This window comes from Dermacentor variabilis, chromosome 4 (genome assembly GCF_050947875.1).
Source record: "Dermacentor variabilis isolate Ectoservices chromosome 4, ASM5094787v1, whole genome shotgun sequence".
Lineage (NCBI taxonomy): Eukaryota > Metazoa > Arthropoda > Arachnida > Ixodida > Ixodidae > Dermacentor > Dermacentor variabilis.
This window is the reverse complement of record NC_134571.1, coordinates 32,598,219-32,621,197: the sequence shown is the minus strand read 5'-3', so window position 1 is coordinate 32,621,197 and position 22,979 is coordinate 32,598,219. Positions and strand designations below refer to the sequence as shown.

Sequence of the window (22,979 nt, the reverse complement as noted above, 5' to 3'; positions counted from 1 at the left end):
AAAACGGTACGCCTTTTTTATGCTTGCATCAAATGAAAAGAAAAATACCCTTTTATTTTTTTCAACAACTTCACGGGCGATTCTGCGGATAACAGCTATAACTTGTGGATGCAGCTTGAGTCCGATCACTGAATGGGAAATAGACGAGCAGATCTAGTCTTCACCCCAAACGCAGATAAAAACGTCATTGAATTTCATTATATATAGGATGAATTATAAGAAACACTGAGGAACTACAGGAAAAAGCACCTCGCAGCAAGCGATAAAAAGAATTATAGGTATGACGGGAAGAGACATAAGTAAAGACAGCAGCGCCAAATCAAACGTGCTTACTCCATGTGCCATTTGAAGTTAGCAGAAAGCAGTCATGCGATATCTATTAAAATGACCGGGTGACAGAGCAATGCCAAAGAGTGGTTCTCAAGAGCAAAGAGCTGCAAAGGAACACAGCAGCGAATTAAACGGGCCTACGAGAGTAGAGAAGCTGCGCATGCATGCGGGTTTCCTATGACGCAGAACAGGGCAATTGAAGATATTTTTGACCTTCTGGTTATTAGGACCAGTCAAGTAGCTTTCTTTAGCAACGTTTTTTCCTGATGCCATGGCACATTGTACCACTTGTTTTCATGAATAAAGGTATTATTATTATTATTATTATTATTATTATTATTATTATTATTATTATTATTATTATTATTATTATTATTATTATTATTATTATTATTATTATTATTATTATTATTATTATTATTATTATTATTATTATTATTATAGTTATTATTGATTGCAGCGGTATTAGTATTGCTATTATTAATTGTTGACTACAATGAAGATGCTGATGATGACCACGACGAGCATAATGAATATAACGCTGATTACAAGGTTGTCTTAATGCTATCGCTCGCGCCCCTTCCCCTCCGAAAGTCTTTCTTGCTACGAGCACCTACATAACTTCGAGGTTCCTCGTGATTTCCATAAATTACGTCTTGGTTTAGCCAACGTGTCCGACCCATACCTACGTCACTCTCGACACATAATCGCGGAGCACAGGAGCAGTGTACAGAAGGCGAGTCATTTGCATGACAACTAGCACTCTCGCATTTCTAAGCCTGAGAGCGCCGTTGTCTTGCATACGTGTGCTTCTCGAATTAATTACCTTCGTCCCGGAAAGGGGATCCGCGCTGAATTGGCCACGACGCTGTAGCGTTAGCAGCCCGAGTGCCCCTTGGAGCGTCGGTTAACGGAGATTACAAGAAGGCTGCATTATCGCAGTGATGCAACGACCCGCCAAAAGATGGGCAGTTTAGAATAGGGGACGCGAAACTCAGCGAACGCTAAGCCGTTTAACATGGTGTGGTGCGAGGGAGTTCTAACATATACCGTATGGCGTACCGCTCAGAGATCGAACGTCTGGCTGCGTGTTTGCTATCTGCAACGATACCACGGCTGCTAAACTGAGCCTTTAACAAAGCGATCCGCGCTGATTTTGTCTGCTAGTAATTTCACGACGTAGACGAGACTAAATGGCATTAAGTTCTGTGTCATCGGGTTTCGTACCAGAGCAATGCACATTTTAATGGTACTGATTTTAATGCTACAGCGCCGACTAGCGCAACTGCGCTCGCTCGCTTACCACACCACCGTCAAAAGCATGGCATAGGAAGTGTCACGGATTCTTCTCACGTTTCTGCGAGAGACAGGGCTGGTGGACACATGGTGTCATACATGTCCCAGAAAGAGAGGCTCAGGTGGAGCAATTGTCGTCCAGATCATCCAGGCTAACCCCGCCTGTGGCAACATCATCACCGCCACCGCCACATATTACAAAGCGACTAAATGTCTTTATTTCAACATCAATTAGAGAAAGAAAGAAAACTGCATATTCAACAGTTCATACGGCCTCAAGACAGAGTCAGCAGCACCGGCACGTCCATAGGAATGGCACCTAATTACGCTGCACGTGGTTGCAGGTGTGGTCCCAATGCAGTGGACTGGCTCAATGTCTGCCACCTCGGCACCAGGTCCCGTCTAGCACGCTGGTCGACGATGTCGTCAAGCGCTAAGCTACGACGGAACGCGCACTCCCTTCGCATAGAAACCTTGTCGAGCGCACGAATACATATATGAAAGCAGCCATGAAAGACAAATGTAGAATGAAGCCGCGGTTACCGACACTGTCAAATATATGAAAGAAAACTTTGCTTCGGAACATCCGTACGTGCAAGTTTCAATGCCTATGAAACTTTGACGCCGCATCTGCGTTCACTGCCTCCCCTCGGCTTCTCCTCAATTGATAAAACACGATGACCCCTCGCACCAAGTCAAGAGTTCTTTTTAAAGCTCAGGGGACTGCATTCTGATAGAGGCGAAATGCGCAAAGGGGCGCACACTTCAATTTTAGAGCCCGATACCAAATTACATGTTGGGGACGTCAAGTACTGGCCCCCCTAACTACGGTGTCAGTCATAGCCCAACTGTACCTCATAGATGTCAAGTCTAATCAGTAGCAGGTTAGAGGGCGTTAGCTCAGGCCGACCTCTCTGACTTCTTTCAAATAAGTTATCTCTCTCTCAGTCCACATCACCACAATAATAAGCGCCAATGTACGTTTCCGTATATTTCCCAGCTTCATAAGATCACACGTTCAAGGCACGTCAGAATCCTACGCCGCGCACAAGGTGCATAACAGTTGAACACTCGAGCATCTTTCGGATCAAATCAATTAAGGTCGTTGTGATTTTGCTACACCGACGCATTTTGTTCGGAGCCGTCGCTGCACATATACTCGTACCACGAGGCCAAGGTGCATGGGGGTGGTGGTGGTATCCAAGCGGTAGCAGACACCGTTCTGCAAGCATGTGAATGCGGCCTCACAGTACGAAGCGAACTGCGGCTTCATAGAAACGATGTGTGAAAATTACGGGCGCACTCTGCATGTTGTAAAGCGTCACCAACCTATTTTTACATCCACTGCAGCACGTAGGCCTCTCCCAGTCGTCGCCATTTACCCCTGACCTGCACTGGCGGATTCCAAGTTGTGCCTGCAAGTTTCCTAATTTCATCACCCCACCTAATTTTTCGTCGTCCTCGACAGCTCTACCTTTCCAATAGCACCCACTCTTCCGGTTACGTACCTTCCAAGTTACGGGGCCGGTCCAACTCCATATTTTCCTTTCATTGTCAACTAGAATATAGGCTACCTCCGCTTACTGTCTGATCCACACCACTCTGGACAGATCCACACCACTCTTAACCATAGCCAGCCGGTCTGAGAACTGCCTAACCTCCCTGTCTTTCCGTCTATTCCTGCTTCCTTCTTTCCTTAACCTAACGCTTAACATTTTTCGTTCCATCGCTTTTTGCGTGGTCCTTAACTTGTCAAACGCCTTTGTTAACCTCGAAGTTTCTGCGCCGTATTCCAGCGCCGTAGAATGCAATGATTGCACACGTTTTTTTTTTTTTTTGATGACCACGGTAAGCTCCCAGTCAGGATTTTGGTAATGTCTGCCGTGTAGTTGTCTACATAGATACAAAGAAATCCGGCGAGAAAACGATGACGCGCATCAGACCCTGGAGAAGCGCCAAATAAGGTTTCGTTTTAAAATAATAATAATATTTGGGGTTTTACGTGCCAAAACCACTTTCTGATTATGAGGCACGCCGTAGTGGAGGACTCCGGAAATTTTGACCACCTGGGGTTCTTTAACGTGCACCTAAATCTAACCACACGGGTGTTTTCGCATTTCGCCCCCATCGAAATGCGGCCGCCGTGGCCGGGATTCGATCCCGTGACCTCGTGCTCAGCAGCCCAACACCATAGCCACTGAGCAACCACGGCGGGTATCGCTTTAAAATAATTCTAACGTTCCGGTTCAGTTCTGATTCACGCAAAAATAGCGTGCTTTCATTTTTTTGGTTAGGTTACCATTCCATACGCTATTTGGCACGCTTCATTTGTCTTCTATCTCTACTATCGTAGCTGCGCCAAAGACAGCTTTGAAAGCATAACATCTCGGTTAACAGTGTTAACACGCTGTTAACTTTGGCCATTCTTGACCCTAGTGCCAGAAAACACCACATATCGTCATCAACGTTTCGTCCTGTGTAATATTACTTACGTAATATTTTTTAGGCCTTTCTTACACGGACCGGTGTTTTTTCTTGTTTCAGATAATTTCATAAGGAAGCAAGAATGCACTTCTCCTAACGCGACTGCGTTGCGTGAAATGAGCGGCTTTCTCTGTGCGTTGCCTTCTTCACAAAAGAAAATATCGGGACGTCTTAGTGAACTTAACAATCCTTAGCAATCACTTTTCTCCTCATGTATACGCTGCAGAAGCTTAGTCTATAGTCAAGAGAAGCAACCAGACTATTCGGTCTCGCCTAAAAAATTGAACGTTTATAAACTGAGGAACAAACAAAGAAATGTCTGCATACCTTTTTTCGCCGCTGAATGAGGCGGTCAACGAGCGAATAAAAAAAAAGAAAAGAGCCAGACAGGAAGGGCTGACGAATACAACGGACAATTCAGTTAAGGTCGATGTGACATTCATGGGAGCGAACGGGAGTGGTCCCTCCACATAACGAGTTTTGCCGATAAAAAATGCACACGCGAGGTTACGACGAGCCTGGCGGCGATGCGAAAGAGGAGAACATAAAGTCCCAAGAAAGGCCGGGCGGTTAGAAGAACAATGCTAGAGTGAAGTGGACATTCTGCGGTCCTTGTTCTACTTCTCATTTTCCCCCGCACGCTGTTCACGGGCACTTCTTCGCCATTTATAAATGTAAAGGTGCGTCCGCCTTCGTCACACAATATTTCTTTGTTTCCTCCCGAGATTACAAAACCCATTGGTTGATGAGAAAAGGCTTCTTTTGACATACCGATTTTTGTTTTTTTGGCCTGCCATAAATCTGTTAATCTCAGCGCCGTCGATTGAAGGAACTCAGCTCATTCTTTTGAAATCCTGACGGGGTTTACACACACACACACACACACACACACACACACACACACACACACACACACACACACACACACACACACACACACACACACATATATATATATATATATATATATATATATATATATATATATATATATATATATATATATATATATATATATATATATGGTTGCTCTTTACTTTACCCGTTGCTGTCCGAGCCTGCTTGTCCTACATGTTTGGAAGCTTCATAAGATATAAATAGCTATTGCGTACAGTTTGACCATTACTTGTTTCTTGAACACTTTTCGTGGTTGCTACAATCATATCCACGTAGCCCGCGGTAGTGCCGTTATTTGCAGGGGTTCCGCGGTTGTAGGACCTTCCGAACTCTGGAGTACGGCCATAATTCATACAAAAAATTTGGGAGATCTTTGCTCTGCTCAGTGAACTCTACGCAGAAATTAGCGGTTCAGGGAGTAGTGACATTGAGCGAAGGGGATTTCTTGAAAATCCCTTCAACGAAGGGGACAGACGAGCCTCGGGTTCTCAGCCGCCACGACCATGAGCCTTATTGGCATGGCGTTGGTTACACAAAGCCTATATTGCTGCAAGCTCTTTAAAAAATGAGCTTTTTTTGTATAACGTGGAATTCACAGTTGTCGTAAACCCTGTTTAACGTAAAAGGCATCTCCTCTGCTAGTAAACGCGTACAGATTAGGCTTGCAAACATCCTTTGAGCCAGCTAGAACCTTGGACAATCTCCAGTAATTGTATGACGCGGAAGCGAAATATTCTGAGTAGTGCGAAACAGCCAGATATATATAACTTAGAGCGTCTTTTCCACCCGCACTGACAATAATTAAACCACTATCAGTGTGCTTAGAATTATATTCAATAGCATACAGGTGAGGCTGTAATTCACTATGTAGATAACGAAATTTATGCTTCTAGCATGGAAGCGCGCGCGTCTGTCCTGTCATGCGTTTTTACAAAAAACAGCGCATATAAAAACCAGAACAGATACATGGTTTATTCGTGCCTTCATATATATATATATATATATATATATATATATATATATATATATATATATATATATATATATATATATATATATATATATATATATATATATATATATATATATATATATAAAGACTCACGAACAAACACGTCACAATAGTTGCCCCAGCCGTCCGATTCAGTTAAAGTTAACGAAATATCTGCAGCAGAAATATCATTTATTTGTCATGCAAACCTATAGCAGTTTGGCTGACATAGTTTCCCTTTTAACCTTATCAGAAGCCTGCGGCAACTGCTGTCTGGGGTATGTTCGTGCTTGTTTCTATATGTGTGGATGCATTAACAAACCCTCGAGTTCCGAGTCAGCGCCGGTGGTGTGTGTCGTTCTATATAGCCATCCTGGTTTTTACTTGTGCTGTTTTATATCAAAAAGGAACCTGTCCGAACTGAATTGCTGTTGATGTTGTATTTCCATACTCGTGAACCCCACTTGTCGCGAATGACAAAAAAAGAAAAAGAATATTTTACTCTATTTTTCGCTAGGTGACAGCAACATCAGAAACAGATCCGAATGGCTGCCGGTGCAATTATTAGGCATCTCAGTGCTCGTACTGAGACGCCTAATAATTGTACGGGAATGGTGCGCACGCACGTGTGAAATTAAAGTACTCGTGCCGTGTCCCGTGACAGCAGCCCCTTCGTACTCTTCTTATGCTTCCCCGCGTTACACTACTGTACGACGGCTAAGCTCACTTAAGAAGACCGGTCATATGCAACGCACAATAGACCTTTGCCCCACGCGCACTCTTCAAAGCATGTCTCGATTTGAAGCGAACTGATTTAAGCCTACCTTACCTACACACAAATGGATTGGGTCTAAATCTAACTTCGGCCTGCTACCTATCGCGTAATGGCAATTACAATGTAGACGCTGGTTGTGAAGCTGCGGAAGTTTTTCGGGAGGTTTGTGGCCATGTCCGTGAAATCGGTAGGATTTGTCGGGATTGGAGAGTCAACCGGAAAAATTGGGAGAGTTGGCAGGTATGTTTGCGATTTAGGAATAGCGTTGGTACTTTCACTTTTGGGCGCTAGATGGCGCTGCAAGTGTGATTGTATCCATTGTCAAAGTACGCACTGAAATGTGACCGTCAATTTATTGTTTTCCATTTCCATCAGATGAGAGAGTGCACCAAGAGGTTTGCTTCAAATAATCCGTGCTCCACATTGCTATCGTTCTTATTTACTCATTCCTGAATAGACTTCGGGTCCTTGGCTTTCAGCAACTTAAATCTAACAACGAGTAAACCCGCTGTGGTTGCTTGAAGAGATAACCTCTAACCTCAAAGTTTCCTTGCTCCATTCTTCTCTCATTTTACTTTCTTCCCACCCCTGCTGGTCGATTTTCACGTTGAAGCCCCAGCTAGATGTTTACGGTAGGACTGACAGTCTTTTATTATTATTTTTTATTTACTCAGCCGTTGTTCCGTCCCGCAAGTGAACTGTGTGCATGGCAAGTCCCTCTCACCGTTTGACGATCGCGGCGTGATGAGTGCGGGGCTGTTGTGCTCCTCTTCCCAGGCGGTGACGATCACGTGGTGGCTCACGTGACTGGGCACTGGACAACGCAGAAGCAGGGCACTGCCCCGTGGCACCGAGCCCGGAGCGGACCACATGCGCAGCTCCCAGTCCTGGGCTACCACTGCACAACGAAAACAAGAGGACCGGCGCAAACGTCACAGCGTGTTCCAACTGAATCTCTTTGCCGAACATCTGTGTTGACGTGCAGCACGGCGATGCTGAGAAAGCGTTTGCAAAGAGGCAATGATAAGGTCGCAGCGCTACCGCTGATTGTAAAGTACTGAAAGTTTGAAATGGGATCGTAAGACGACACAAAGTTTCACTAAATTTGCATAGGTCAACGCAATATCCACGCGAAGACTACCCTGTACATGTCGGTCACAGCTGCGCCTGCAGTCTGTCGCCATGATTGATGGGGCGTGCAGGGGACTTCTGATCTTGCGCCATGTCACGATTTTGCATTTGATATCTCGGCGGACAGAAAAAAAAAACGCCTTGCCTGTTCGATTTGTTTTAAGGAAAGAAAAAGAGTGCGCGAGACAGAAAAAAGGAGGCGGCAGGGAGGCTAATCAAAAGGAAAATTCTGTTTGCTGCCCTGCGCTGGGGAGAAAGTGGAGGGGAAGGTAGATAGACAGAAAAGTAGAAAGAGAGAGAATGAAAGGGAGCACAGCAGGTCGCTATCACCACATATTATTACCTCGCAGTAGCACAGTAGCGCTTGTAGCATTATAAACATCAGTTGAGGCTACAGCCGCTTGGGCAGGTCTGTTGTCCTTAAGAAGTGCAATAGTGCACTCGTCTCCCTCCGCTGAGATGGTTTTTGTGATGTCAGTATTCTAATCGTTTCGTCTGTTAAATTATTTTAGCAAAGTGCACTATCGTAATTCTGAGCGATCGTCACTGTCAATTGTAGCGAGAACAGACAATGAGACAACGTTGAAGAGTCTCCTCGCTACCAAAGTCATCACACGACGCGTCGTCTGCCCATCCTGTTTGCAAATCAAAAGAACTTGTAAAAGTTACTCTTAGCCATATTCGACTAAGCAGGGTAGTCTAGCGGGGATGTGAACGCGAAGAGGAGAGCCCAAACGGTGCTCTGAAAATCTGGGGCTTTTCACATGGCGAATGTGATACCCCGTGCTACATTCAAAGTTTCCTAGCGGCATCTGTCCTTGATAACGCTATCGATTCCTCTTTGCTGCCTGGAAGAGCCGACTGAGCAGCGTTATCGGCATGTTCGTTACCTATGACGCCGCAGTGACCTGGAAGCCAGTGAAATGTCCCGTGGTGTCTTTTCAGCAAAGGTTTGTATTAGTTCTCTAATCTCGAATACCCGTTGTTCTTTCTGTCTGCGTCGCAGGGCTAATAGTAAGGACTGCAGTGCTGCCTTCGAGCCGCTGAATATTGACCATCTTCGAGGTTGTTCTTGGCTGATGAGAGGAGCGCAGCAAGTTCCACAGCCGTCAATGTCGTTGGGTGGCAAGTCTTGAAACTGACAGTGGCCGCTCTCGATGGAAAAACCGCGGCTCCATCCGAACACTGGAGAGTTGCTGATCCATCACTGTCGTACAAGAGGTACGTGGTCGGTGTACCTCTTGTGCAAAAGAAGTAGAGATAGTTGTTTAAGAGCAGGAGATGACAGCTCAGATTTCTTTATTCCTGGTACAGTGAAGTGCACTACATGTCGAGCAAAACACCATGGATGAATCTATGGCTTAGTTGCGAGGCTGAAGCCTAATGAAAGCCTCTTCAAAAACGTAACAAAAGATGCTGCCTGCGGCCTTTCTGACGGCAGTGTTGCAAGATGGTAGGAACAGGCGCGAGTGAAGATCCTAATGTGCAGTCCCTGCACCTACACGTGCATGTGTGTTTGTATTGGTTGGCCCTCAGCCGATTGCAATAGTCGCCTCTGTTCACGCACATATTGAAACCAAGACAAACTCTGAGAACCCGAGCTTGAATAGCCTGTAGATAATGAAGATTTGTCCCGCAACTGTTGGTCAGTACGGGCAAACTGCATCGCAAAAAGCCAAGAAAAAGTGTTCTGCGTAATTCCAGCAATGCATGCACTGACATTCCCAAAGTCTTTCCGCCCAGAAACTTGAAAAACTGCGAAACTGCTGTCAGGTGCTGCTTCAAATAGGTCAAGTGCGGGCTCCGTGAGAGGTCTCTATTAATCTTTATTCCAAGAACTCTGTGAGTGTTCTCATAAGATAGGATCTGACCGTTTATAGAGACGGCGTAGGGTGTCATTGGCTTGCGAGTGAATGCCGCCAGTGCACATTTGTCTGATGAGATTTTGAGACCTTGGTTGCGGAGGTACACCTATCAGTGTAGCAGCTTTCTGATACCTCGCACGTATCTTAGGACGTATCACACCCGAAGTCAGTACGCATATATTGTCTGCATACATTTATACATTGATCGCTGCTGGCCAATGAGTGTAAAGTTGGATAGGGTGGGGCTTAGCACTTCAACTTGAACGCCTCGGTAGATGTAGAGTCGCGTAGTTTGGCCATTGTCGGTACACAGAAAAAGCGACCTTATAAATAGGTAATTAGAAATACATTGAAGGAGTCAACACCAAGGCCCACCATCTCAAGAGGATTCAGAATAGCCTCGTGAGATACGTTATCATATACCCCCTTGACATCGAAGAAGAAAGCTGCAGATAGTCTTTCACGTGACTTTTGATGCCGGACATTCGCAGCGAGATCAACAATACTGTCTATTGATGAGCCATCTCGTCGGAAACCAGTCATGAATACGGTATACATGGTGTGGTTCTCTAGGTAACATTCCAAGCGGGCAAGGATCTACTTTTACGTCACCTTTCCCCCACAGCTGGACAGTGCTAATGGGTGGTATGACGTGCTTTCGAGTGGAGACTTGCCGTGCTTAAGGGGCGGTACCAAGCGGCTTGCCTTCCATTCTTCGGGAGTGATGTCATCTTGCCAGGATACGTTGGACAGATCTAACAGTTCTCTCCGTGTGCATTCACCCAGGTTGCACAAGTAGTGGATAAACCTGAGTGGATATTCCGACTGGTCTGAAGGACGAAAAACGCCTGCGTTGAGCAAGAGCCGCCTCACGCTCCTCCATTGCGAAAGGAAGGTCCATGCGGCAGTAACGCGAAACGGGGATGTCATTGGGAACTCCAGAGCCTGGACAGGTTGCTTGGCCAGTGATCATCCTACAAAAGTCTTCTGCAACATGAATACCAAGCCACCCCTGTAAGAGTGCAAGCACTTTGAATGGGAAGCGCTCTTCAGGGACAGAACGCAGATCACGTGCGGTTCTGCAGATGTAGGAAAGGGGCCTCCGAGTGTATAGTGACTGTCTAAGGGTTGTCTAACGCTGAAATGCTAGTCTGTTTGTTACGTCTCTACAGCCGCGGTAGGCTGCCGACGATTTATCAATTCAAGGAAACAGGATCATAGTAGCAGACAGCAGTTCAGGCGTAGGATCCAGCACTGGCGAGGCGTTCGTTCCGTGAGGCGTGCTCGTGCAATAAACGCAAGTACCTTCGCACGCGCACTTGATTGTTGTCGTCTTCTGGCAACATATCACCATTCAAGCGACGTTGGATTTTCGTTTGCATTCTGCTGGCTGTCCTAACGTCATAGATGGACTTTGCACACCAGTATAACTGCTCCGCACAGCGACGGAGCGCGCGAAGTCGCTCCAATTCGATATGCAAATCCTTGTACTTAGATGAAACCGTGGGCGGGCGCATGGCGTCTCGCATTGTACACGTCATTACTTTCTATAATCCAGAAGATAAGCCCTCTCGGCAAGCACTGTCCATGGCAGACTGAAAAATATATTTTAAGGAAATCGCTGAGGATGTGGCAAAGGTGAAATACCCTTAGGCACATTTATGAGGCAAGCAGGAGCGACCTGCCGAGTTTCAGCACGGCCGTTTGACAACGCCACAAAATGAAAATAAATTTGATATGCATCTTACATCCAGACGAAGCTACAAATCAAACGCGTTATGGTTTTCTCAGATAGAAAGTCATCAGCCCCGGAGTCTTAGTGGCCATGACGTTCGTCTGCTCAGTACATGGTCGCGGGTTCGGCTCCCGCCCACACCAGCCGCATTTCCACGTGGTCGGAGTGCAAAAATATGCTCGTGCTCGTAGATATGGAAGCACGTTAAAGAAACACAGCTAGGAATAATTAAGCCGGAGTTTTCCACCGGGGTGCTTCTCTGAGCACTAGTGTTGCTTTGGCGCAGTCAAGCAGAAATGTTCTCAAATGAAAAAAAAAATAGAAAACGGCAAAAGAAGAAAGAGAAATATGGTGATACCTCTTTCATAGGAATCGGCCGTAACACGAAAGTGAAATGTGTATTGATAAATGTAGTTGAAGCTTTGTTGGACGTTCAGAGATACAATCGAGAGGTGGCAGATAGGTAGGATGCGCAGGGCCACCTTTGGTCGAACGGCGGCGCCGAAGGTAGGAACATTTTGGTCCGGCTTGGAAGTGTCCTAGGCAGCGCGGTCGCCGTTGAAAACGAATCGGTAGGCGTCGTGCAAACAATGCTGCGGCGCCTTGAAACTCCGCTCCCAAAGCAAGCAGACGTCATATGCTAATCCGACACGGAAGAGAATTCTTGTGCGGAACTGCGTCGTCGCTGCAGTGCCGTCAGGGAGCAAAGCTCGGAGAATCGCAATGGTGACATCTTGCGCGGATGCTAGAACTAGCGCGCTGTTTTAGTGACGTCATTTCCGTGACTTGCATAATGCGAGGTAATTCTTGGTGGAGTGGAGCTCGGCATAAAACATTTCCGTGTTAAAAAAAAAAGATTGTACTCGGACGGAGATTGAAGCCAGGACCACTGCATTTTGATACATAATTTTACGGTATTTAGTAAAAAAGTACACAGGAAACAGAGAACGCGCGGATGAACCAGCTGTGACCTTAAGACTCTTAACCTTAAAAAATATGTTAGATTAGCACTGAAATAAGTTGCTTCGAATCTACTTTCCTACAAACCAATGGAAGGATGGATGGAAAACCGTTATTGAGTGCGCGTTTTTAAAACAGTAGTCTGCGTATTTCCAATGACTGCCACTCTAGTTGAACGATTGTTGCACCAGCAATACCAGTGGTAACGTAAACAGTGGTAAAGTAAGAAACGTAATGATTTCAGAAACAGGCGTTACAAATATTCCCATTGCACCGAACTTTCTTTCCTAACCCTGTTGGACTTAGTTGAGCGTGATGGCCCTGTGCTCGATGCAGCTGCTGTCTTTACGAATAGATCAAACACAGGACAGCACTCGCATAACGAATCGGCTTACATATCTAGCCCACCTGTACTACCTCTGCAGACGTGCGGGTGGCCGGCTTTGTTCTACGCGGAATTAGGCAGTGAAACAAAAAACGGTACCTAAATGTCCTCACTGCAACAAATGTTCACCTTCATGCGCATAATTCGTTTATTAAAGTGTAGCTTTCTGGACGTTCTTTTGCGCGATTTGGCGAGTCTACCTCCCTCCCCCCCCCCCTTTTTTTTTCGCCAACCAAAGTGGGCCGATTCCGCAGACAAGGGTAACCTGCGGTCGCATGGATCACGTGGGTCACATGGTGGAGTCTCTCCTTGACAAGCGTGCACGCATTTTCTATGCTGCAAGTCGCGGTGCCGAATGGGAACAGTTTTATAGGAGTTAATTAACCGACTTGACGAAAGTTTCTGTTCATGCAGAATCCAACGTGTGCGTTGGATCTGCAATATTCTTATTCTTATTTTGCTTTATTTAACGGGGTTCTCTGCCTCAAATCTGTAATGCAGAATGTGACGGGCGCCGCGCCGCGTGTGGGCTGAGGTTTAATTTTGGCTGCGTGTCATGCTTTAACGCAAATGTTAGTTGTTATACATAAATGTTTGCCGTTTGTGCATTGCGTGTCCGTCTGGACGCAGCCATCGTGAGCGGAGATCAAACTCGCATCCTCGATCATCGCAGCGGAACACCATTTAATAAATATCAGTTGTAGTAGCGAAAAGAACCACAATAATGCACCACTTGAGAAGCAATACCATGTCACTACCCGAGAAATTGAGATGGTCAGTCAATGAAAAGGAGCTCTTGAGAGAAGTAGAGCAATGAACATTCAGTTTCACACGTAAATAATACACAACCGAACGTGGAAGTGCCAAAGATAATTAATAAAAAGATGACAAAGAGCAATCCTAGCGTCCTTCAAGTCGTGGCAGTATAGATTTCCGGAGAGCTATAGCATTGCTTCCAAAAATAAAGAAAAGCGGACCCACTTCAGAGCCCTCTTGGGCCTGTTGCCGAGGTGATTATGCATTCCTAGTAATTAGAAGAGAGAGACAGCATCAGCCGGAATTTGACGGTAAACAAAGGGATTACACAAATCCCGAGGACCCTGCTATTTCCCTTGGGGCTGAGAGTTTAGCGTCAGCGAAACGATCGACATTGGAACGTCACGCAAACGCCCCTGTACAGCAGTAACGCACGCCCGTTATTCTTCGTTTTTCTCGCAAGGAAGCCGTACCCAGTGAAGAAAACTTTTTTTTTTCTTTTGCAGGCAGCAACTCAACAGCACATGCTCTGACTGCCTTTATTTAGTGAAAGTTCCTGATAAGTTCATAATCCACATGTGGAATATTGTAAGCAGTTTATTAATGCCTTTATAATTAAAGAAATACTACAACTCTTCAGATGAAAAATATTAAAACACTGATTCCACAGATAAGGTTGACGACGCTGAAACCTAGCCGAAGTAACTCATGCTATGCAGCTGCCGTTGTCATCGAAATCACCAAAACCAATGGTAACACGAAACCAGTGAAGGCAAAATGCAATTCGTTCTATGTGCTTAACGCACTCTTAATATATCAGCAATTTGCGTTTAAAGTCGACAGCTCCCTAAAAACTACGTCTTTTCTGTATGTATGTATGTATGTATGTATGCATGTATGTATGTATGTATGTATGTATGTATGTATGTATGTATGTATGTATGTATGTATGTATGTATGTATGTATGTATGTATGTATGTATGTATGTATGTATGTATGTACGTACGTACGTACGTACGTACGTACGTATGTGTCCAGATTTTTTTCTAACCGAGCAGTACAAATTAGAATTCGTTAATGTTACACTGCACAAGACAAGCAGAAAGCCTTTTTCTCGAACCAGAGTCGCTTTCTCTACATCACTCGCAGACCGGTATGTGATGACGTCATCAGGCGATCTGTTTGAGCGGAGTCTGACAGAAACTGTACGCTTCAGGTGCCACAGGGAGGACTTGCTCCCCCCCCCCCCCCCCAAAAAAAAAAAGTTTACCCTGGTCTACTTTCCGAGAGAGAAGCAAGGCGCTGAGACTGAATAGGGGAAAGGCGTCGAAGATGATTTATAAGTGTGCCTGTGGCGACATACGTACTGATGGGATGTTCTCTAGCAATGGCAATTCTTGCAGCTGTTGAAGCGCATTGCGGCAGACTAAGACAGATTGAACTTGTATGCTCTCAAGCACTCGGAGATTTGTCTTCCGGGTACTTCACAGCACCGGAGTGCTTTAACGCAAGAAACCCATGAAGAGCGCTTTGTATAGTTCAAGCATAGAACACAATAGCGGTTCCCATATTTTTGCAGCGATGGCTTTGAAAAGGTGACTGATCGCGACGAGGCTCTTCTTTCGGTAGGATACACGGGTACTTCAGGAGATGTCGCAGTCGACAATGATCCCTGAAAATCGATGGATTGTCTTGTACAAGATAGGCCGGCCATTAATAGACACCGGGAACCCAGTCATTGATTCCAGAGTCATCAATGCGGATTTGGCCGTCGATACGCCGAGGCCTTTTCTCTGAAGATAAGCAGACGTCATCGCTGCAGCTTTTTGTAATCTTGCGCAAACCTGAGGGCGAGTTACTCCAGGAGCCAAAATGCAAATGTCATCCACGTAAATTGACAGACTGACCGACTGTGGCAGGGATTTCGCCAGCCCAATCAGAGCTAGGTTAAATAAAACTGGGCTCAAAACGCCACGTCATGGAACTGCACGGATGGTGTAGTGGACGGCTTTATGACCATGCTGGTGAATAAAAAGAAGCTCCTTCGGGTCAGGTAGCTAATCCCCTAAAAAGTGGGGCCTCCAATTTCAGCAGCCACGACCGCATCAAGGATAGCTTCATGAGAAATACTATCATGAGCAGTCTGAAAATAGCGCTACAGAGAGGCCAGAGCGTTGGCCCAGCAGATGATTCCTGCTGTCGAATCGAAGACCCATGACCATGCCATACGTATTACCGTATTTGCACGATTATACCACGTCGCCGATTGTAACGCGCAGTTATATTACCCCCAAATATATAAATAAGAGAACTTGGTGCCGACTCTAGCGCACACATTAAGTAACGAAACCGGAGTAGGCTTGTATCATGTTGAAACAACTTTGTGAAACACACAAAGGCACACAGATGCATACTCAGCTGAATCTTAGCGGATATTCATTATCGGAGTCTGACATGACCTCGCTCTCCTTTTATACCGACCATAGAAAGTCATGTTCAGTTCCATGTATTGCATTACAGATGCCATACGTACAGTACACCGGAAAGTGGCGACCGCAAACCTAGGCATAAATAAACAATGTCTGTTCGATGGCAGTATTGTTAGCTACTTTGCACAGAGCTTCTTTTCTAGTAAGAACCAGTTTTCTTTTTTATTTTGAATAGAGTTAAATACTATTGTAGCGCTAATGCAAATTTGAACGCACTTTTTATTCAAAAATGCTGCGTGCTAGGATTTTGAAAATACTGTATAAGTTCTAGGTGGTTCAACAAAGGAGATACAAGCGGCGGTCACTGTTACCACACCTTTGATGCCGCGATAACAAAGACGTAGAACGAAGGACGTAGACACATGATACACCAAGAGGAATAAGATATGAATCAGATGCATGCTCAAAACTCTCAAAGATTATTACAACGTGACTGGCGTTAAACGTAGCCTACATTTATTTATTCTCAACGATAAGCGAACTTGGCCGTGTACCTGTGTTTCGCAAACTTACCGAGATCAAGCAAGATACCTCAATGTGTACGATTTGTTATGAGCGTAGCAGGAAGCCAATATTGTCAGCTTTCCTTTATACCCTTTCTTTTTTTTTTTTTGCTTGCTAGCAAATGCTCGTAGGGAAAGAGCACTTCGGGACTTACGCTGACAGCCGACAGTGAGATAGCATCGCCAAGCGTACAAGTGGCAATGTTTGTCTTAGCACAGTAGTGAAACTCTTTTTCGCTCAGTGCTTTATCGAAATGAAGCGCACATGCTGAAACAGTTATTAGTGCATGTCATAAACTCACTGATTTCGGCGTACAAGTTCTCAGAATGGCAAAATATTTTCGTCTGTCCGCGTTTGACGTAGTACATGACGAGAAGTCGTACTTCTTTAAGCGACCAGAAATCTTTTCGCGTGACATAGACGCTGACTGACCCCGAGGAAAATCTTCACCAGAGCGCTATGTCCCTCCGAAACGCTCTACTTAATACTTCTAGAAATACCCGCCTTTATTTTGTACCCTAATTCTCCGAGAACCAAAGTTCGCCCCCTTGTGCTCCACTGTGCAATACATCTAGGCCTAATGGACAATCGCGCTGCCATATTATGACCCCATTGGCGGAGACTCGCAAGGTCCCGCGCTTTGAGGGGCGTGTCCTCGCCTCGCCACGTGCCCGATGGGGGACCGCAATCGCGATGAGCAATGCGAGCTCGACACGCCGCCGTGAACTCAATAACGGTCATCATCGAAAACCAAATCACCTGCGCATCGTGTCGCGTGCGCTGTCATCGCGGTCGATTGGATAATTACAGGTTTCCAGAGAGCGCCATGGGCGTGTACCCGTTCTGCGTCCATGCGCGTGTGCCAGAACATATTCTCCGCGGAGCTATTGCGTGGCGCCACCCCGGGACAGAGCCACCGCGTAGGGGTTGAAGTCGGGTAGAACGGAAAGCCTTCCAACGCACGCGCGAGGCCATGGCGAGAATCTGGGGCACTTAGTCAAACTTTTGCTCGTTTAGGAAACCGTTGCGTGCTCCAGGCTCGAAACAACGTATACATATATAGCAGTGGTTGCGTATCTAAGACATCACGGCCTTTATGGCCACTCACTCGCGTCTGCATGTACATTTTCTCGTTTCCTTTCATCTCTTGCCACTGCTTAAAGAAATGAAGTCCCTTCGTTCGCAACAACGCCGCCTCTCCGGCTATCACGGCTGTCGCGAGCGATAGCCGATATTCACTAAGCCTGCTTCCTGCCGCATTAAATTCACCAAAAGGCAAAGTAATCACTGGCTCGCACTCGAAGGCGCTGTATACGCTGAGCGTTGTGTGCAAACGAGGTCACATTTATATGGCAGGTGTGGGGACACCACTGCGCGCGCTAACGTTTTATTTTCACTTCTATATTCCGACACACGCCATGTTGAGTGGACCAAACGAGATGTTTGGCACAGAGAACTTCAGGAAACGATAAGAGGCAGAATAAAAGCACGGACAGTAAGGTTAACCAGACCCACGTCTGGTTTGCTACCCTGCGCTCGGAGGAGATAAGGAGCTGAAAAACAGAATAGTGGAGAAGACGCACACTAACTGCGCACACGTGAGGAGGTGCACACGAAGGGCGTAAACAGTACTGCAGCTGTACGCCTCTCGAGATGAGCAACTACAGCAACGCATTCTTGTCTTTTGCGCTAGCGACGCACATGGTCATGTTCTAAGGGTCCTTGCCTCTAGAAACGGTCTATCGAATGTCCTCTGCGCTTGCATAATATATATTATAAAATACGTCAAAATTGTTGCGTAGAGTGGTAGCTTAAGTTTATTTCTCGTAATATGCACCAAAAAAGAAAAAAAGATATCCGAAGACAGCGAAGGAATTATTACGATCGAGTTGCGAATGCGAGAGCGTTAAGGTCCAATTGAATGCTGCTGATGGTGGTGATAAACTGAGCCGTTCTTCAAGCTATGGGCTCCACGCGGGCGAACGAGCGCGTTGAGCCGCTTGGCCAACGCCTCCTAGATAGCGCAAGGCCGGTGCACTTTGATCTGTGACGTGATGCTACCTCGACTGTCATAGAATCTAATGGGGACGCTCCAGCGTAAGCTTCGGTGATTTTGACGTCACCGCTTGCGTACGCCGCGCTTAGCAATGCAAAATTCGGTCCAAGTAGCACGATGTCATAAAACAGAGTGCATAGGCCTGCTAGGAGTAGGATGGCGCCGGTTCAGCCCAGTGGGCTTCTGAGCGTCGGATCTTAGGTTCGAAACAGACGACTGCCAACATTTTTCCCTTCGAATTCATTCTGTTTTTTCATATACTAATTTTTTGCAGTGATTACCGAGGGGATGTTAGAACGCAGGCGATAGCTTGCGCGCATAACGCGGGCTTCCGAGAGCGAGGGTGAAGTGAGTCGCGGTGATGCCCTCGCCCTTCACGCAACACCTGGGACCGTATAACGTAAAACTATTCCAATATGTTTTTATTCCAATCTCCTGACGTCAAATTTGCGTAACCGCTGACGCAAGCATCGGGCGGTGACCCACAGCGTTGTCTCAACAGACCAATCAAACGCTCTCCTCGATCATAGGAGGTCACTTTTGTTTACTTGAAAAACGAATGACATTGCCTGCGTTGAGCGGCTTGTCGTATCTAATTGGCTCACAAGGGGCGAGGATCATAGTCAAGTGAAGAAGGATTCGATGCGGCCGAGCCACTGTACTGAAAATCGATAACCAGATGAAGAGGGTGGTGCCGGCGTCTGCAATTGGTCCGCTTTCTTTTACATAGCTTGCGGTGGCTGGTCGAAAATCGCGGCAGCATGCAACGGAAGCTCACGAATGACACTACAACGGATCCTCGACAAAGAAGCTTTGGTACATCGAGGTCGTAAATGTGCCGAAAGTGCTCGAAAACATTACACGGCCACGCAGAAAGCTTTATTATACGCAAATAAACCCATACTTTCCGGCAGGTGCGAGTAGCCAGTGCCTGAGTGAGTGGCGGCAGCCATCTTTTATTCCTTCCGGAACGGGGCAGCTTGCGGCTATTCAGAAGAATATTCAGTTTTGTTCGTCATATTAATGCAGCTTTAACGCGTACACGTCACTTTGACGCGGTGAGTTTTCGCGGTTTTGTGACGTCGCGTGACAGGCAGGTAAAGTGGGTGCAGCCCGAAAACTCTTGACCAATAGCCCAGGGCTAAGGTTGAAAGGCATCGAATCAGAAACAACTATTTTTCTTTTGTTCGGTCAAATCATGCATAATCGGTGTGTACACGTCATATCAGATGGAGAGCTGTCGCGGTTTTCGTGGCGTCGCGTGACAGACAGGCGAAGTGCGGTTTGTCCAAAAAAGTCTTCGACCAATCACGGAGGGATGATTGCAGAACTGGAATAGAAAAGTTTGGAATAGATTTACGTTATAGCGCCCCTGGCACGCCAACGCAGTAGCATATGTTTCCTTTCACCCACTGTGCTCCGGCGTGGCGCCCACGTGACGTCGCATTGCAGCCAATGGGAATTTAGGTGCCGTTTCGCAGCAACAGATGCCGGCTTTTTCGTTCAATGGGCCCATTTGAGGCTTTCGCATAAAAAAAAAGGCTCGGTAAAGGTAGGAAACGGGATACTTAAGGTATAGGTTGAATGAGCCCGCATTTATCACAACAGGAAGCGTAGGCGTGGAGCGACCAAAGTAAATGCCACTTACAGAACGCAACAACAGATGGAATTAAATTTTACACAATACACGACCTCTGAGGTCCTACGTCTTCTTCAAACAAATACTGACCGCTGTCTGGCAGGCACATTTTGAGAGACCAATGTAACTAGTCCGGTCGATGAGATCAACGAGACCCGAAATTGGCGTGAAACTACGAGGTTATCTCAAGTTCTATATGGGCACGGGGTGACTCTTCGAATCTTGCTACAACCATATTCACATCATTTTATGAGTTTATGCTTCACAGTATTGCTGAACAAGAATAAAAAAAAAAGAACGCAGTGAAGTACTGCTAGTTGCACGTTTCTCCTTAAAAGTATTACGATGATGATGACGACTAAGAAGTTGCCGTCCTAAAGATGGCACAGACCCACTGTTGCGGATAGACCAAGAATCAGGTCGGACAAAATAAAGAAAGAAAGATAAAAATACAAACAAGCCAACCAAAACTGAAACAGATGGACGTGCAATAGAGCAGGTAGCCTAGCGAGTATATAAAGAAAGCATAAAGGGAAAATCAGACATCCACCCGTTCGTAGCAATTGCTACAAAGGAAACCCATACGGCTTCCTCGAAAGAAAAGAAAAAATGCTTTTCTTTCGAGGAACCCGTATGGGTTGCCTTTGTAGCAATTGCTATACGAACGGGTGGATGCCTTATTTTCGCTTTATTCATTTCTTCTCTCCATCTTGCGGGTTTCCGCAGAACTGCTCCGTCAAACATAAAAAAAGAAATCTGCAGAATCAACTTCAATCAAGTTAGAAGAGTTGACGTCCCAGATGAGTACACTTGTTCCGCGGGACGCAGACTACGTGTGCTAAATAATTTTGACATTTGTGTGTTAAGTACTTTAAATTCCAGTATAACTTCGACTACTGGAGTTCTTTGAAATTCACCTATGTCTAAGGAGCGTTTTTGCATCAGTATGCGGCCATTGCGACGGGCACTCGAACCTGCTACCTCGTTCTTAGCTGCAGAATGCCATGCATGCACTGAGCCACCCGAATGTTGCGGTAGCTCTGGGGAAAGAACAAAGGGGTTGTGGGAAGCCTGTATCTCAGGAAGTTCGAACTCAACGTTTAATTCCTGTTTTTAAAACTAGAATTTTAGGAAAGAAAAGATAAATAAATCGTGACGGATGAGACAACCTTTTCCTCAATCAGGTCAAACCACGCTGCAAGGGCAAATTTCTAATCTCGAGCCTGTTTTCCTTTCCAGTCATCGCTCAGTTTGCAGAAGCGCGTTCTTGATTTCTTTTTTCCCCGCTATCTTAAAGCTCTTTGCCTTTTTCTAAGAACGGGAAAACCCTTTCAACCAATGTAACTCAAGTGCGTCTGCAAAAAAATGAAGTGAAATTGATACCACATATCCCGAGCGGTGTTTCTCCCTGCGATCAGCCCTGATTGGTGCTCCACCCACACAACGTTAGGGCCTCATCTTGTCCGACAAGGGTACCGACAAGAAGAACCCGGAGGCACAAAGAAAGACCGACAATTCCAGACGTCCTCCTTCAGGAATCAAAGGGCAAAGAAGATCCCCTTTTCAACTGATCCCATTACTTTTCTTTAAAGAAAGTCTCTCCAGTCAAGAGGAAAACACCTGAACTGATTGAGATCTTTGAAGAGGATGCAGGTCTTCTATTTGTTAGATAAGGCAAGTCCCAGGTGTAATTAGAACCCACCAGGTACAGCGACAGAAATGTACTCGAGATTTTTTGTCTCGAACATAGGAAGTGAAATATATGAGCTTTGAACAAAGTTATTAACTTTTTATGTTCTTTCACTCAGTTGAAAGACGACCGGTTACTTCGGTAGTATTTAACTTCCGCGTGTATTTCATCGTTTGTTGTGTGCTTCCTTTCGCTCTTGCTTTTGCTTTTGCATTTGGAGAGTTTCATTCTTATTATGATCCCGCTTGTCGCTTTGCGGCCCGCAACTAGCACCAGACCTATGCTGATGTTGCGCCAGTAATGCAGTTTTCACGGAGACGGGCCCACCGTAATTGCATGTACGAGATACATGTAGTACATTCTCAAATTGTTGCCATTAGCCAAACTCTCTAGCGTGCAATGACTTTCTAATTGACATCAATTGTAGACCGTGTGATTCGATTTTACGACCAATCTATCACTAACTAAATCGAGTCGAATATACGCGCCTCGATGATGATAGCAAAAAAATTGCGGCACACCTATTCTTGCGATGACTGTCAACGGTAATGCTTTAGCACTGAATCAATATAGCGACACAACGTATTGACACCTTCGGAACGAATTGTGTATGAGGCGCGTACTGCAGCGGCACCCCTCTTTCGCGCCTCCCTAAGAACACTCGGTGCCATTTAGCCCCGCTGACGCGAAGCCTGCGCATGGCCTCCAAAGTGCATGGCGGACCGGTGCGTACGAATGCCGAAAAACGCGTCATGTGGCAACCGGGCTCCTTTGTCGCGCTTCTTTCCGGAGGCAATGCGCCATCTGGTGGCACTGCCTAGAATTACGCGCTTGGCCTCCGGAACGAGAAACGTGGCTCGCCGGTGCCTTCGAAAGCTGAGAATTATTGCCTCGCCTGCTGAACGCTCAGAGACACATACTGAGTGACCCAAGTTGACGAGAGGTTCATTGAAGAGTGGCACAAACCCACTGCATTTGTGGCGCAGCCTGCTAAT

The 22,979-nt window shown here is 46.0% G+C and overlaps 1 protein-coding gene across 1 annotated transcript in view; it reads right to left on the bottom strand.

The window, feature by feature from the left end:
• LOC142578893 (cell adhesion molecule Dscam1-like) overlaps positions 1-22,979 on the bottom strand; it is a 175,901-nt gene that overhangs the window by 68,423 nt on the left and 84,499 nt on the right. The window contains exon 3 of the mRNA XM_075688563.1: positions 7,498-7,671. Within this exon, the coding sequence (XP_075544678.1) occupies positions 7,498-7,671 (174 nt within the window). The remainder of the gene's footprint in view (positions 1-7,497; positions 7,672-22,979) is intronic.